Raw genomic sequence first — 14,558 nt, forward strand, 5'->3', positions numbered from 1 at the left:
TGTACTGCTGCAGCCCAAAGTTGTATTGAATTGAAATTGATATTATCACACTGTATGGGGTGTGTGTCCTGTCTCAGAGTCCATGCCAATGGACACAGAGGTGTACGAGAGTCCTTACGCTGACCCAGACGAGCTGAGGACCTCCACTGTGGACCGCAAACAGCTCTTCCTGGAAGATGGAGAGTTGGGCTCTGGGAACTTTGGGACTGTCATGAAGGGCATCTACAAAATGAGGAAGTACGTAACCTTCACAGCTTAAAAGTAAAATATGAATTGCTGTTTCCAATGACATATTCTTAAAACAAATGTAAGGGATAGTCCAATACTAATATGACTAAGATTCATAATATTTGCCATAGTTAGAATAGACACCACTGTCAACCCGCCGATACCATTAAACCAGCTGTCATAGTTCAGTGACAACAAGTATATCATGTCTTCATGCAGGTGATGTAACTGCATACGGCTAAGCTAGATACGGTTAGCTGACCTCTGCTGCATAAGCATCTGGTAGCTAATTTAACATTAATAAGAGTTTAAAATGACCAGTTTTTCTGTGTTCATATTTCAGAACAACATATGTATTCTTTTGACATTAAGAATTGTGAAATACATGTATGATGAGGGCAATTACTGAAACAGTTATCACTAACACAAACAGGTTTATAATAGATTAAAAAAATATATATAGTATGCACAGTACCAGTCAAAAGTTTGGACGCACTTACTCATTCAAGGGTTTTTCTTTATTTTAGAATAATAGTGAAGACAACAAAACTATGCAATAACATATATGGAATCATGTAGTAACCAATCAAAATATATTTTATATTTGAGATTCTTCAAAGTAGCCACCATTTGCCTTGATGACAGCTTTTCACACACTTGGCATTCTCTCAACCAGCTTCACCTGGAATTCTTTTCCAACAGTCTTGAAAGAGTTCCCACATATGCTGAGCACTTATTGGCTGCTTTTCCTTCACTCTGCGGTCCAACTCATCCCAAACCATCTCAATTGGGTTGAGGTCGGGTGATTGAGGGGGCCAGGTCATCTGATGCAGCACTCCATAACTCTCCTTCTTGGTCAAATAGCCCTTACACAGTCTGGAGGTGTGTTGGGTCACTGTCCTGTTGAAAAAGAAATGATAGACCCACTAAGCGCAAATCAGATGGGATGGCGTATCGCTGCAGAATGCTGTGGTATCCATGCTGGTTAAGTGTGCCTTGAATTCTAAATAAATCACAGACAGTGTCACTAGCAAAGCACCCCCACACCACCTCCTCCATGCTTCACGGTGGGAACCATACATGCGGAGATCATCTGTTCACCTACTCTGCGTAGGCAATTTGGACTCATCAGACCAAAGGACAGATTTCCACCGGTCTAATGTCCATTGTGTTTCTCGTGTTTCTTGGCCCAAGCAAGTCTCTACTTCTTATTGGTGTCCTTTAGTAGTGGTTTCTTTGCAGCAATTCGACCATGAAGGCCTGATTCACAAAGTCTCATCTGAACAGTTGATGTTGAGATGTGTCTGTTTCTTGAACTCTGTGAAGCATTTATTTGGGCTGCAATTTCTGAGGCTGGTAACTCTAATGAACTTGTCCTCTGCAGCAGAGGTAACTTTGGGTCTTTCTTTCTTGTGACGTTCCTCATGAGAGCCAGTTTCATCATAGCGGTTGATGGTTTTTACGACTGCACTTGAAGAAACGTTCAAAGTTCTTGAAAATATTCGGATTGACTGACCTTCATGTCTTAAAGTAATGATGGACTGTCATTTCTCTTTGCTTATTTGAGTTGTTCTTGCCATAATATGGACTTGGTCTTTTACCAAATAGGGCTATCTTCTGTATACCACCCCTACCTTGTCACAACACAACTGATTGGCTCAAACGCATTAAGGAAATAAATTCCATAAATTAACTTTTAACAAGGCACACCTGTTAATTTAAATGCATTCCAGGTGACTACCTCATGAAACTGGTTGAGAGAATGCCAAGAGTGTGAAAAGCTGTCATCAAGGCAAAGGGTGGCTACTTTGTAGAAAATATATTTTTTTAAATTAAGAAAAAACATTGAATGAGTAGGTGTGTCCAAACTTTTCACTGGTACTGTATATGTTACAACTTCCTCCAGTCTCCCCTTACAAATAGTGAGCACCCAACTTTCAAACAATTTCCCCCACTCTTCCCTAACAGCAAATCAAGGAAATTCTGACGAGAGCGACCAGTTTGAGAATATTTTTCAATTAAAGAAAAGGACAGTAATGTAACCAGTAAAGTAGGAAGCCAAGGTTTCAATAGGCAATAAGATATTCATTTGTCATCAAAGGAGTGTGGGTATTTGGCCAGGCGAAGCAATTTTATGCTCTGACTGACTCCGCTGGTTTTGGCTGGTCTCGGAAAATAATGAGTCCTCATTGTTCCAGGCCGAGTTAAGACCAGGTAAAAATGTATCCGACACCAAGACAAGACCGAGACACTCAATTTGTGGTCTTGAGAATGACTGTAGACTGGCCTACAACACTGCTAGCTAGGATGCTGCAGCAGAGTTCAGACAACTAGCTAGCCTCACACATTGGGTAAATAACCTGAAATGATTGATGTCACTAATAGCATCCCTCTTTGTCAAAATAAAGCTAAAGAAAAAAAATACAACTATAACTGCTAAACTTGTATGTAACAGCTAGCATTTCAGTTAGCTATAAAGTAGCTGGCTTCAAATTCAAGTTTCAACTTTTTTTATCCCAGAGGGAAATTGGTTTTGCATTAAGGAGCACATGAGATGTAAAAAAACATATTTAAAAAAACACATGATTCACAATGATAGTGAGGTACTACACACAAAGGTACTACATACAATGCTAGTGCTTCAGGCATGGCAGCCATCAAAATACTGTAAATATACCAATACTGATTATCAACATTAGCAGCAACAATAGTACAAAGTTACAAAGAAGGTAAGTAAAGTGCACATCCTCAAAAACATCACGTCAACATCATCATAAAAAATATGCTGGCCATTAGCTTTGCACTAAGAAGTGATGCCATCTCTCCATCTCCCCAGGACAGAGAAGCCAGTGGCAGTGAAGATCCTGAAGAATGACGACAACAACCCAGCAGTGAAGGAGGAGATGCTGCGGGAAGCCAACGTCATGCAGCAGCTGGACAACCCCTACATCGTTCGCATGATCGGAATCTGCGAGGCCGAGAGCCTCATGCTGGTCATGGAGCTGGCTGAACTGGGGCCGCTCCACAAGTACCTCCAGAGGCACAAGTAAGTTCCCCAGTCAGTCTCACTCTTCGGTAGTACTGTACTTCCATCAGTCTGACAATTATGGTGTAAGGCCAAATCCCAAACCTGCGTTTTAAAACATCCAAACTGAATTTGTTCTAGAATATTTGTCTGTTGGCATTCATACTTTTCGAGTTCTCACCGCGGCTCAAGCTATTTATCCGTCATCACATTTAAGTAGTTGAATGGCAGCCGCCTACGCAGAATTTTTGGGAGGTGCATGGTCAGGCTGTTCAACAGAGCCACGTACAGTGAGGGAAAAAAGTATTTGATCCCCTGCTGATTTTGTACGTTTGCCCACTGACAAAGAAATGATCAGTCTATAATTTTAATGGTAGGTTTATTTGAACAGTGAGAGACAGAATAATAACAAAAAAATCCAGATAAACATGTAAGAAATTTTATAAAATGCTTTGCATTTTAATGAGGGAAATAAGTATTTGACCCTCTGCAAAACATGACTTAGTACTTGGTGGCAAAACCCTTTTTGGCAATCACAGAGGTCAGACGTTTCTTGTAGTTGGCCACCAGGTTTGCACACATCTCAGGAGGGAGTTTGTCCCACTCCTCTTTGCAGATCTTCTTCAAGTCATTAAAGTTTCGAGGCTGACGTTTGGCAACTCGAACCTTCAGCTCCCTCCACAGATTTTCTATGGGATGAAGGTCTGGAGACTGGTTAGGCCACTCCAGGACCTTAATGTGCTTCTTCTTGAGCCACTCCTTTGTTGCATTGGCTGTGTGTTTTGGGTCATTGTCATGCTGGAATACCCATCCACGACCCATTTTCAATGCCCTGGTTGAGGGAAGAGGTTCTCTTTCCACCTCCATGTTTGACGGTGGGGATGGTGTTCTTGGGGTCATAGGCAGCATTCCTCCTCCTCCAACATGGCGAGTTGAGTTGATGCCAAAGAGCTCCATTTTGGTCTTATCTGACCACAACACTTTCACCCAGTTGTCCTCTGAATCATTCAGATGTTCATTGGCAAACTTCAGACGGGCATGTATATGTGCTTTCTTGAGCAGGGGGACCTTGCAGGCGCTGCATGATTTCAGTCCTTCACGGCGAAGTGTGTTACCAATTGTTTTCTTGGTGACTATGGTCCCAGCTGCCTTGAGATCATTGACAAGATCCTCCCGTGTAGTTCTGGGCTGATTGGTGAGGGGAGTTCCTAACTTATCAATTAAGACCTAGACAACCAGGTGAGGGGAGTTCCTAACTCATCAATTAAGACCTAGACAACCAGGTGAGGGGAGTTCCTAACTCATCAATTAAGACCTAGACAACCAGGTGAGGGGAGTTCCTAACTCATCAATTAAGACCTAGACAACCAGGTGAGGGGAGTTCCTAACTCATCAATTAAGACCTAGACAACCAGGTGAGGGGAGTTCCTAACTCATCAATTAAGACCTAGACAACCAGGTGAGGGGAGTTCCTAACTCATCAATTAAGACCTAGACAACCAGGTGAGGGGAGTTCCTAACTCATCAATTAAGACCTAGACAACCAGGTGAGGGGAGTTCCTAACTCATCAGGGACCTTAATTGATCAATCAAGTAGAAGAGAGGAGCGAAAACCTGCAGACACTCAGTCCTCGAGGACTGGAGTTTTACACCTGAGATACAGTATAATGCAGTGTTCAGTGTCACTTACAGCCATTGTTCCTGTCAACAGACAGATCTCCATTAAGAACATCACAGAGCTGGTGCACCAGGTTTCTATGGGCATGAAGTACCTGGAGGAGCACAACTTTGTGCACAGGGACCTTGCAGCCAGGAACGTGCTGCTGGTCACCCAGCACTATGCCAAGATCAGCGACTTTGGTCTGTCCAAGGCTCTCACAGAGGAGGAGAACTACTATAAGGTATTCAATTCAGATATAATTATTGTTGTGCACTTACCCCCTGGCGAAGTTCAGACTGTCTGTGTCTCATCTTCTAAAGTCTATCCCCGATTTTACTTCTAATTGTCCTGTCAGATCGATCAAATACAGAATGAAAGGAGTTTGGAACTCCTAAAAAGTTATCCTAAAAGAGGAAATTACTAGCACATCAATTGTGTTTTGACCTTAGTGAACTCTAGGAAAACTCTATTGAACCTTTATTTATCCAGATAAAAGCATTTTTCAAGAGAGACTCTGTCCACAATGACAGTAGGGTGAACAGTTCTACAGTAATTTCAATATAAAATAATTTCTGAGTAACAAGTAGATACCTTACTGTGATTTTTATTAAAAATTGTCAAAAATAACAAACAAAAATAGCTTCTTAGCAAAGAACAATTTCTCAAGCAAGAATTTAGTTAGGACTGACAGGCAGTGGTCTGAGTGAGAAGGGGAAACTGAAATCCATTCCCTGATGTTTGTGTTGACCCTGCTCTCTAGGGTTAGGATTAATCCATCCCCTGGTGTTTGTGTTGACCCTGCTCTCTAGGGTTAGGATTAATCCATCCCCTGGTGTTTGTGTTGACCCTGCTCTCTAGGGTTAGGATTAATCCATTCCCTGATGTTTGCGTTGACCCTGCTCTCTAGGGTTAGGATTAATCCATTCCCTGATGTTTGTGTTGACCCTGCTCTCTAGGGTTAGGATTAATCCATCCCCTGGTGTTTTTGTTGACCCTGCTCTCTAGGGTTAGGATTAATCCATCCCCTGGTGTTTGTGTTGACCCTGCTCTCTAGGGTTAGGATTAATCCATTCCCTGATGTTTGCGTTGACCCTGCTCTCTAGGGTTAGGATTAATCCATTCCCTGATGTTTGCGTTGACCCTGCTCTCTAGGGTTAGGATTAATCCATTCCCTGATGTTTGTGTTGACCCTGCTCTCTAGGGTTAGGATTAATCCATTCCCTGATGTTTGCGTTGACCCTGCTCTCTAGGGTTAGGATTAATCCATTCCCTGATGTTTGATTCGACCCTGCTCTCTAGGCAAAAGGCCATGGGAAGTGGCCAGTGAAATGGTACGCCCCAGAGTGTATGAACTATTTCAAGTTCTCCTGTAAGAGTGACGTGTGGAGCTTTGGGGTCCTGATGTGGGAGGCGTACACGCTAGGGATGAAACCATACAAGGTAAAGTATGTCCCCATACAAGACACATTACGTCCCCATACAAGGTACAGTATGTCACCATACAAAGTACAGTACATTGGTTGTTACTTTGATATTTAAATCATTTTCATAAAGGGTTATTTTATAATCATGCTTTGACAATCGTCTAACTCCAGATTAGTAGAAGCAGGCATGCTAGTAGACCTACTGTCGTCTAACCCCAGATTAGTAGAGGCAGGCATGTTAGTAGACCTATTGTCGTCTAACCCCAGATTAGTGGAGGCAGGCATGCTAGTAGACCTACTGTCGTCTAACCCCAGATTAGTAGAGGCAGGCATGTTAGTAGACCTACTGTCGTCTAACCCCAGATTAGTAGAGGCAGGCATGTTAGTAGACCTATTGTCGTCTAACCCCAGATTAGTAGAGGCAGGCATGTTAGTAGACCTATTGTCGTCTAACTCCAGATTAGTAGAGGCAGGCATGTTAGTAGACCTATTGTCGTCTAACCCCAGATTAGTAGAGGCAGGCATGTTAGTAGACCTACTGTCGTCTAACCCCAGATTAGTAGAGGCAGGCATGTTAGTAGACCTATTGTCGTCTAACCCCAGATTAGTAGAGGCAGGCATGTTAGTAGACCTATTGTCGTCTAACCCCAGATTAGTAGAGGCAGACATGCTAGTAGACCTATTGTCGTCTAACCCCAGATTAGTAGAGGCAGGCATGCTAGTAGACCTACTGTGTTGGAACAAAAGCCTGCCCCCCTTGTGAGTCTCCAGGACTAGGATGAAATAATTCAATTTTTATACTGAGTGTACAAAACATTAAGAACTGCTCTTTCCATGACATAGCTTTCACCTGGATTCACCTGGTCAGTCTATGATCCCTCATTGATTTCACTTGTTAAATCCACTTCAATCAGTGTAGATGAAGGGGAGGAGGCAACCTCTTACATCTAGGCGTTCGACTAGCGGAACCCCGTTCCGCCAGCGGAACCCCTAGCCAACAGCCAATGGGATCGCATAGAGCGAAATACAAAAATACCACAATTAAATTTTCAAACATACGACTATTTTACACCATTTGAAAGATAAACCTCACCTGAATCCAACCACGTTGTCCGATTTCAAAAAGGCTTTACAGCAAAAGCAAAACATTAGATTATGTTAGGAGAGTACATAGACCAAAATAACCACACAGCCATTTTCCAAGCAAGCATATATGTCAATAAAACCCAAAACACAGCTAAATGAAGCACTAACCTTTGATGATCTTCATCAGATGACACTCCTAGGACATTGTTATACAATACATGTTTTGTTCAATCAAGTTCATATTTATATCCAAAAACAGCTTTTTACATTGGCGCGTGATGTTCAGAAAATGTATTCCCACCAAAAACTTCAGGTGAATTTACAAAAATACTCATCATAAACGTTGACAAAATACATAATTATTTTAAGAATTATAGATACAGAACTCCTTTATGCAATCGCTGTGTCAGATTTTAAAATAGCTTTTCGGCGAAACACATTTTTCAATATTCTGAGTACATAGCTCGCCATCACAGCAAGCTATTCAGACACCTGCCAAGTTCGGGGCAACCTAAACTCAGAATTAGTATTAGAAATATTGTATTACCTTTGCTGATCTTCGTCAGAATGCACTCCCAGGACTGCTACTTCCACAAGAAATGTTGTTTTTGTTCGAAATAATTCATAGTTATGTCCAAATACCTCCGTTTTGTTCGTGCGTTCAGGTCACTATCCAAAGGGTAACGCGCGAGCGCAATTCGAGACACAAAAAGTCCAAATGTTCCATTACCCTACTTAGAAGCATGTCAAACGCTGTTTAAAATCAATTTTTATGGTATTTTTAACGTAAAATTGCAATAATATTCCAACCGGACAATAGTGTATTCAATCAAGGAGGAAAAGAAAAAACAGCGTGCTCGCGGGAACGCGCATATCCAACTTCTTTGTCCTCAGGCAGACCACTCAGTAACTGAGCTCCTATACTCTGCCCAGAGACAGGAGAAGGCTCAATCCACTTTCTGAAGGCTTTAGACAGCCAATTGGAAGCCTTAGAAAGTGCAACGTAACAGCACAGATACTGTAGTTTCGAAAGGGACTAGAAAGAAGAACTACATTTCTCAGATCCTGCACTTCCTGGTTGACTTTTTCTCAGGTTTTTGCCTGGCATATGAGTTATGTTACTCACAGACACCATTCAAACAGTTTTAGAAACTTCCGAGTGTTTTCTATCCAAATCTACTAATAATGTGCATATTCTCGTTTCTGGGCAAGAGTAGTAACCTGTTTAAATCGGGTACGTTTTTTCATCCGGCCCTGAAAATACTGCCCCCTATCCATATCAGGTTAAAGAAAGATTGTTACGCCTTGAGACAATTGAGAGATGGATTGTGTATGTGTGCCAGTCAGAGGGTGAATGGGCACGTGGCTTTGAACGGGGTATGGTAATGGTGACGCACCGGTTTGTATCAAGAATTGCAACACTGCTGGGTTTTTCATGCTCAACAATTTCCTGTGTGTATCAAGAATGGTCATCCACCCAAAGGACATCCAGCTAACTTGACACAACAGTGTTGGAGTCAACATGGGCCAGTATCCCTTTGGAAAGCTTTCAACGCTTTGTAGAGTCCATGCCCCGATGAATTGAGGCTGTTCTGCAACTCAATATTAAGGTGTTCTTAATGTTTTGTACACTCAGTGTATACAGGGAAAACAACACATCACTTGGCCATTATTTGACATGACACATTAAGTGATGGCTTATCTAATAGTCTGAGTCCCCTGTTGTGTAGTAGCAGTCAGTTAAAGTGTCTCAAAATGGCCCCTTATTCACTACATAGTGCACTACTTTTGAACTACAGCCCTGGGCAAAAGTAGTGCACTACTTTTAAACTAGAGACATGGTCAAAAGTAGTGCACTACGTAGGGAAAAGGGGTCCATCTGGGACTGCCTCTGTCTGGTATGCCATCAGTGTGTGAGTGGTGTCATCATGTCACCCTTTGTTCCCCCCAGGGTATGAAAGGAAATGAGGTGATCCAGATGATCGAGAATGGTGAGCGCATGGAAATCCCCCCCAACTGTCCCCCGGAGATGTATGACCTCATGAAGAAGTGCTGGACATACAAGTGAGTGAGGAAGGGAGCCCGACTTACAGATCTAGAATCAGTTTACCCGGGAATCAGAAGGGAATTGTAACTATGAGGAGTATGAATAATATCTGACCCTGGTTCAGTAGTTAAGTCGTCAAATCTAACACTGACCTTAGAACAGGGTTTTAGAAGAAACTGTAGCCTGTCTGTGGGAAGAAAATATAATCCAAAACCTTGTTACAGTTTCCATACAGTAGGACAATGGAGAAAGGGAGATAGCAGAACTATCCCATAACTTACAAGCAGTATTGTGTTCTGAGGCAGTGGTGGGAAAAACTACTCAATTGTCATACTTAAGTAAAACTAAAGATACCTCAACAGAAAATGACTCAAGTAAAAGTGGAAGATAACCAGTAAAATACTACTTGAGTAAAAGTCTAAAAGTATCTGGTTTTAATTGTACGTCATTTTCATACAAAGTAAAAGTAAATGCTATACATCAAATTCCTTATATTAAGCAAACTAGACAATTTGCACAATTTGTGTATTATTTTTAATCACGGACAGACAGGGGCACACTCCAACACTCAGACATAATTTACAAACACAGAATTTGTGTTACGTGAGTCTGCCAGATCAGAGGCAGTAGGGATGACAAAGTGTTATATTAACAGGTGCCATAATTCTGTCCTGCTTTAGCATTCTAAATGTAATGATTACTTTTGGGTATCAGGGAAAGTTTATGGAGTAAAAAGTACATTATTTTCTTTAAGAATATAGTGGAGTAAAAGTTGTCAAAAATATATATAGTAAAGTACAGATACAAAAACAAAACTACTTAAGTAGTACTTAAAAGTATTTATACTTAAGTAATTTGCACCACTGTTCTGAGGCAAAAGTGGAAATGACTATCTGGATATTATTGTTGCTTATCTGGCATCTTGTTGATGCTATGGCTCTGGTATAGTACACTATACTGTGTACTTATCGTTTGTTTATCTCCTACAGGGCGGATGAAAGGCCTGGATTTGCGGTTGTTGAGCCGAGACTGAGGGATTACTACTATGACATATCGTCACAATGATCGGTCACCTCAATCAGCAACCAGCGGAGTGTATAGAGCACTCTGGACCTCAGGAGATTCTGTCTGCTGTGGGGTGCTAGTGTTGTGCTCTTGGCACCGGTGGCTTCTTGGGAGTTCCTCTCATTAAAAAGTGTTATTAAAACCGAGAAACCTGATAAGTATAGATTTAAAGATTGAACATATTGTAAATTGATTACAAATATCAGTTTTAAACAATGTTGGAAAGTAAAGAAAAATATATTTAAAACCACTTGATTGAAACACATTATTTTAGTTAATTAGCAGACGTTCTTATCCAGAGCGACTTACATATCTTAAGACATGTAGTTGTCCCACATAGCTATCACTGTCATAGTAAGTTAATTTTTCCTCAATAAAGTAGCTATCAGCAAAGTCAGAGCTTGTAAGGGGGAAAAGCTATTGTGGTGGGTGGGAGGATGTTGTGTGGTTATGGTACTCTTTGAAGAGATAGGGTTTTCAGGAAGTTGGGCAGGAACTTTTGCCGTCCTAGCTTCAGGGGGATGCTGGTTCCACAATGGGGGGTGCCAGGACATAGAAGAGCTTTGAAGATTTTTTTTGTTCTGTTTAATTGACTGGAATTATTTTTTTCTTCTCAATCAATATTGAATTTACAATAAAACAAGGAGTCAGGTGATTGTATTTCTTTTATCATTACTTTTTTACTTTGACATTTAAAAAAAAAAATCCATGATTCTACTGGAGTTATCAAAATGCTTCCACATTTTCCTCAGGATGTTATGTTGTCTTCATCCTGGCACATGTTGTATAACCCAACGGGCGAAGGTATATCTGATGTAAATTATTACATTCTGGTTAAATACATTCACTGACTGAACAAAATAAAAATAAAAACACTGGTTTATTAATATGCATTGCTGTACTTGTGTTTTATACATGGCAATTGAATTCTAAAATATATTGTAATATACTGTAGAATGGTGTTATTGGACCACCTGCAACATGTGGGCTGGAGTTTTACTGTACATAAGCCATCATAGACAGAGGCTCTATTGCACGTTTGTCACTTACCTTAGAACGATCCCACTAAAACAGGTAACTTTGTTGGTTTTTACATGTTAGGTTAAACCTGGACTGCTCTGTCCACACAGGAATGAGTTCAGCTGAATGGAATTTTGATGGCTAAAGCATAGCTATGCTAACAACACATTTACATGTTAGTCATTTAGCAGATGCTCTTATCCAGAGCAATTTACAGTTAGTGTATTCATCTTAAGATAGCAAGGTGAGACAACTACATGTCAAAGTAAGTACATTTTTCCTCAATAAAGAAGTCAGTGCTAGTAGGAAAAGACAAACGCATTTTATTTGTATTTTGGGGGGGAGATACCACAGATATCTTATTTAAGTTGCTCCATAGGCAAGCACCATGGTCTTGTAGTGGATGCTAGCTTCTTCCAGCAGGCAATGGAGTGTACGGAGGAGCGGGGTGACATGGGAGAACTTGGGAAGGTTGAATGCCAGACGGGCTGCGGTGGTCTGGATATGTTGCAGAGGTTTTTCACTCGGTTAAAACTCCCCTTCAAACATCACCAAACTCATGGACTGTAGTTAACCATGTTATGTCAATATTTTGAGTCATATTGAACATTAGATACCTGAATTAACATGGAACATGACACTGAGAAAAAGCTCATGTTCAGTACACGGCCTTCTCCAAGATTGAGGAAGAAACATCCAAAGTCTCACAATCCCACTAACGCCCACCATTGACGTCACAGCTCCCTCTAGCGGCAGTAGTCAGACGGGATATGACAAGTGCCTGGATTAAAACCGCCGCCTCTTCCTGTGTGAGAAAAGGTTGTACTCTACAAATGTTGCAAAGAATGAACCTGCAGGAGCGAGTCACTGTTTTGATGTTTGCAGAGAACGATAGGGTATTGTCCAGGGTATTGTCCAAGGTCACGACAAGGTTCTTTGCACTCTGTGAAGGGGACACAGTGTTGTCGACTGTGATGGAGAGGTGTTGGAGTGGGCAGGCCTTCCCCGGGAGTCAGAGCAGCTCCATGTTGCGATTGAGCTTGAATTAGTGGGCCAACATACAATCTGAGATATCTGGCAGGCACGCAGAGATGCGTGTCGCCACCTGGGTGTCAGAAGGGGGAATGACAAAAGTAGTTGAGTGTCATCCGCATAGCAACGATAGGAGAGACTGGATATGATGGAGAAAAGGGGAGAGGGCCTAGAACCATGCCCTGGGGGACACCAGTAGTGAGAGCACGTGGTGCAGACAGAGATCCTCTCCAAGTCACCTGATGGGAGCGGCCTGCCAGGTAGGATGCAATCCAAGAGTGTGCAGAGCCTTAGACGCTCAGCCCTGAGAGGAGGAGCTGATGGTTCACGGCAGCGGATAGAAATAGGAGGATGAGAACAGAGGAGAGCGAGTCAGCATTGGCAGTGCGGGGAGCATCTGTGACACAGAGAAGAGCAGTCTCAGTTGAGTGACCCGTCTTGAAGCCTGACTGGTTAATGTCAAGAATATCGTTCAGAGATAGCGAGAGCGTTGGTCAGAAACAGCATTTAAGCGTTTTGGAAAGAAAAGAAAGGGATACTGGTCTGTAGTTGGAATCAGAGGGGTCGAGTGTTAGTTTATTGAGGAGGGGAGTGACTTTTTTGAAGTCCGAGAGGATGCAGCCAGTGGTCAGGGATGAGTTGATGAGGGAAGTGATAGTCTAGAGAAGGGAAGTGGTGATTGGGTCAAGTGGGCAGGTTGTCGAGCAGCTGGACATCATTAGTCACAGGATGTTCAGCACAATGCTGCCTCCTGGAAGTATTCAAACCCCTTTTTCCACATTTTGTTATGTTACAGGATTATAACATGGATAAAATGTTAACAAATCTCAGAAATCTACACACAATACCCCCATAATGACAAGGCAAAATGTTTGCAATTTTTGCTAATAAAAAAAATAAAAACAGAAATACCTTAGTAAAGGGTCTGAATACTTATGTAACTATGAGACTTGCAATTGAGATCAGGTGCATCCTGTTTCCATTGATCACCCTTGACATGTTTGTACAACTTGGAGTCCACCTGTGGTAACGTCAATTGATTGGACATGATTTTATATAGACAAGTGTCTTTCCAAAAGGTCCCACAGTTGACAGTGCATGTCGGAGCAAAACCCAAGCCATGAGGTTGAAGGAATTGTCCGTAGAGCTCCGAGACAGGATTGCGTCGAGCCACAGATCTAGGGAAGGGTACCAAACATTTCTGCAGCATTGAAGGTCCCCAAGAACACAGTTGCCTCCATCATTCTTATTAAATGGAAGAAGTTTGGCACCACCAAAACTCTTCCGAGAGCTGGCCGCCCAGCCAGACTGAGCAATCTGGGGAGAAGGGCCTTGGTCAGGTAGGTGACCAAGAACCTGATGCTCACTCAGACAGAGCTCTAGAGTTCCTCTGTGAAGATGGTAGTCCTTCTGGAAAGTTCTCCCATCTCTGCAGCATTCCACCAATCAGGCCATTATAGTACAGTGGTCAGACAGCAGCCACTCCTCAGTAAAAAGGACAGGACAGCCCACTTCGAGTTTGCCAAAAGGCACCTAAAGCACCTCTGGTCTGATGAAACCAAGATTTCTTTGGCGTAAATACCAAGCGTCACATCTGGAGGAAACCTGGCATGCCTACGGTGAAGCATGGTGGTGGCAGCATCATGCTGTGGGGATGTTTTTCAGCGGCAGGGACTGAGACTAGTCAGGGTCGAGGCAAAGATGAACGGAGAAAAGTACAGAGATATCCTTGTTGAAAATCTGCTCTAGAGCGCTCAGGACCTCAGACTGGGGTGAAGGTTACCTTCCAACAGGACAACCCTAAGCACACAGCCAAGACAAGGGAGGAGTGGCTTTGGGACAAGACTCTAAATATCCTTGAGGGGCCCAGCCGTGGCCCAGACTAGAACCTGATCGAACATCTCTGGAAAGACATGAAAACAGCTGAGCAGCAACGCTCCCCATCTAACCTGAGAGGATCTGCAGAGAAGA

The 14,558-nt window shown here is 42.3% G+C and overlaps 1 protein-coding gene across 4 annotated transcripts in view; it reads left to right on the plus strand.

The window, feature by feature from the left end:
* Positions 1–11,426, plus strand: part of syk (spleen tyrosine kinase) — a 31,715-nt gene extending 20,289 nt beyond the window's left edge. For all 4 annotated transcript variants that reach the window (XM_029710446.1, XM_029710448.1, XM_029710447.1 and 1 more), the window contains 6 exons: positions 78–237; positions 3,065–3,274; positions 4,965–5,154; positions 6,213–6,353; positions 9,375–9,487; positions 10,460–11,426. In XM_029710446.1, coding sequence (XP_029566306.1) covers positions 78–237; positions 3,065–3,274; positions 4,965–5,154; positions 6,213–6,353; positions 9,375–9,487; positions 10,460–10,535 — 890 coding nt within the window. In that variant the 3' untranslated portion in view covers positions 10,536–11,426. The remainder of the gene's footprint in view (positions 1–77; positions 238–3,064; positions 3,275–4,964; positions 5,155–6,212; positions 6,354–9,374; positions 9,488–10,459) is intronic.
* Positions 11,427–14,558: the final 3,132 nt, after the last annotated feature.

Source organism: Salmo trutta, chromosome 23, assembly GCF_901001165.1.
Source record: "Salmo trutta chromosome 23, fSalTru1.1, whole genome shotgun sequence".
NCBI lineage: Eukaryota > Metazoa > Chordata > Actinopteri > Salmoniformes > Salmonidae > Salmo > Salmo trutta.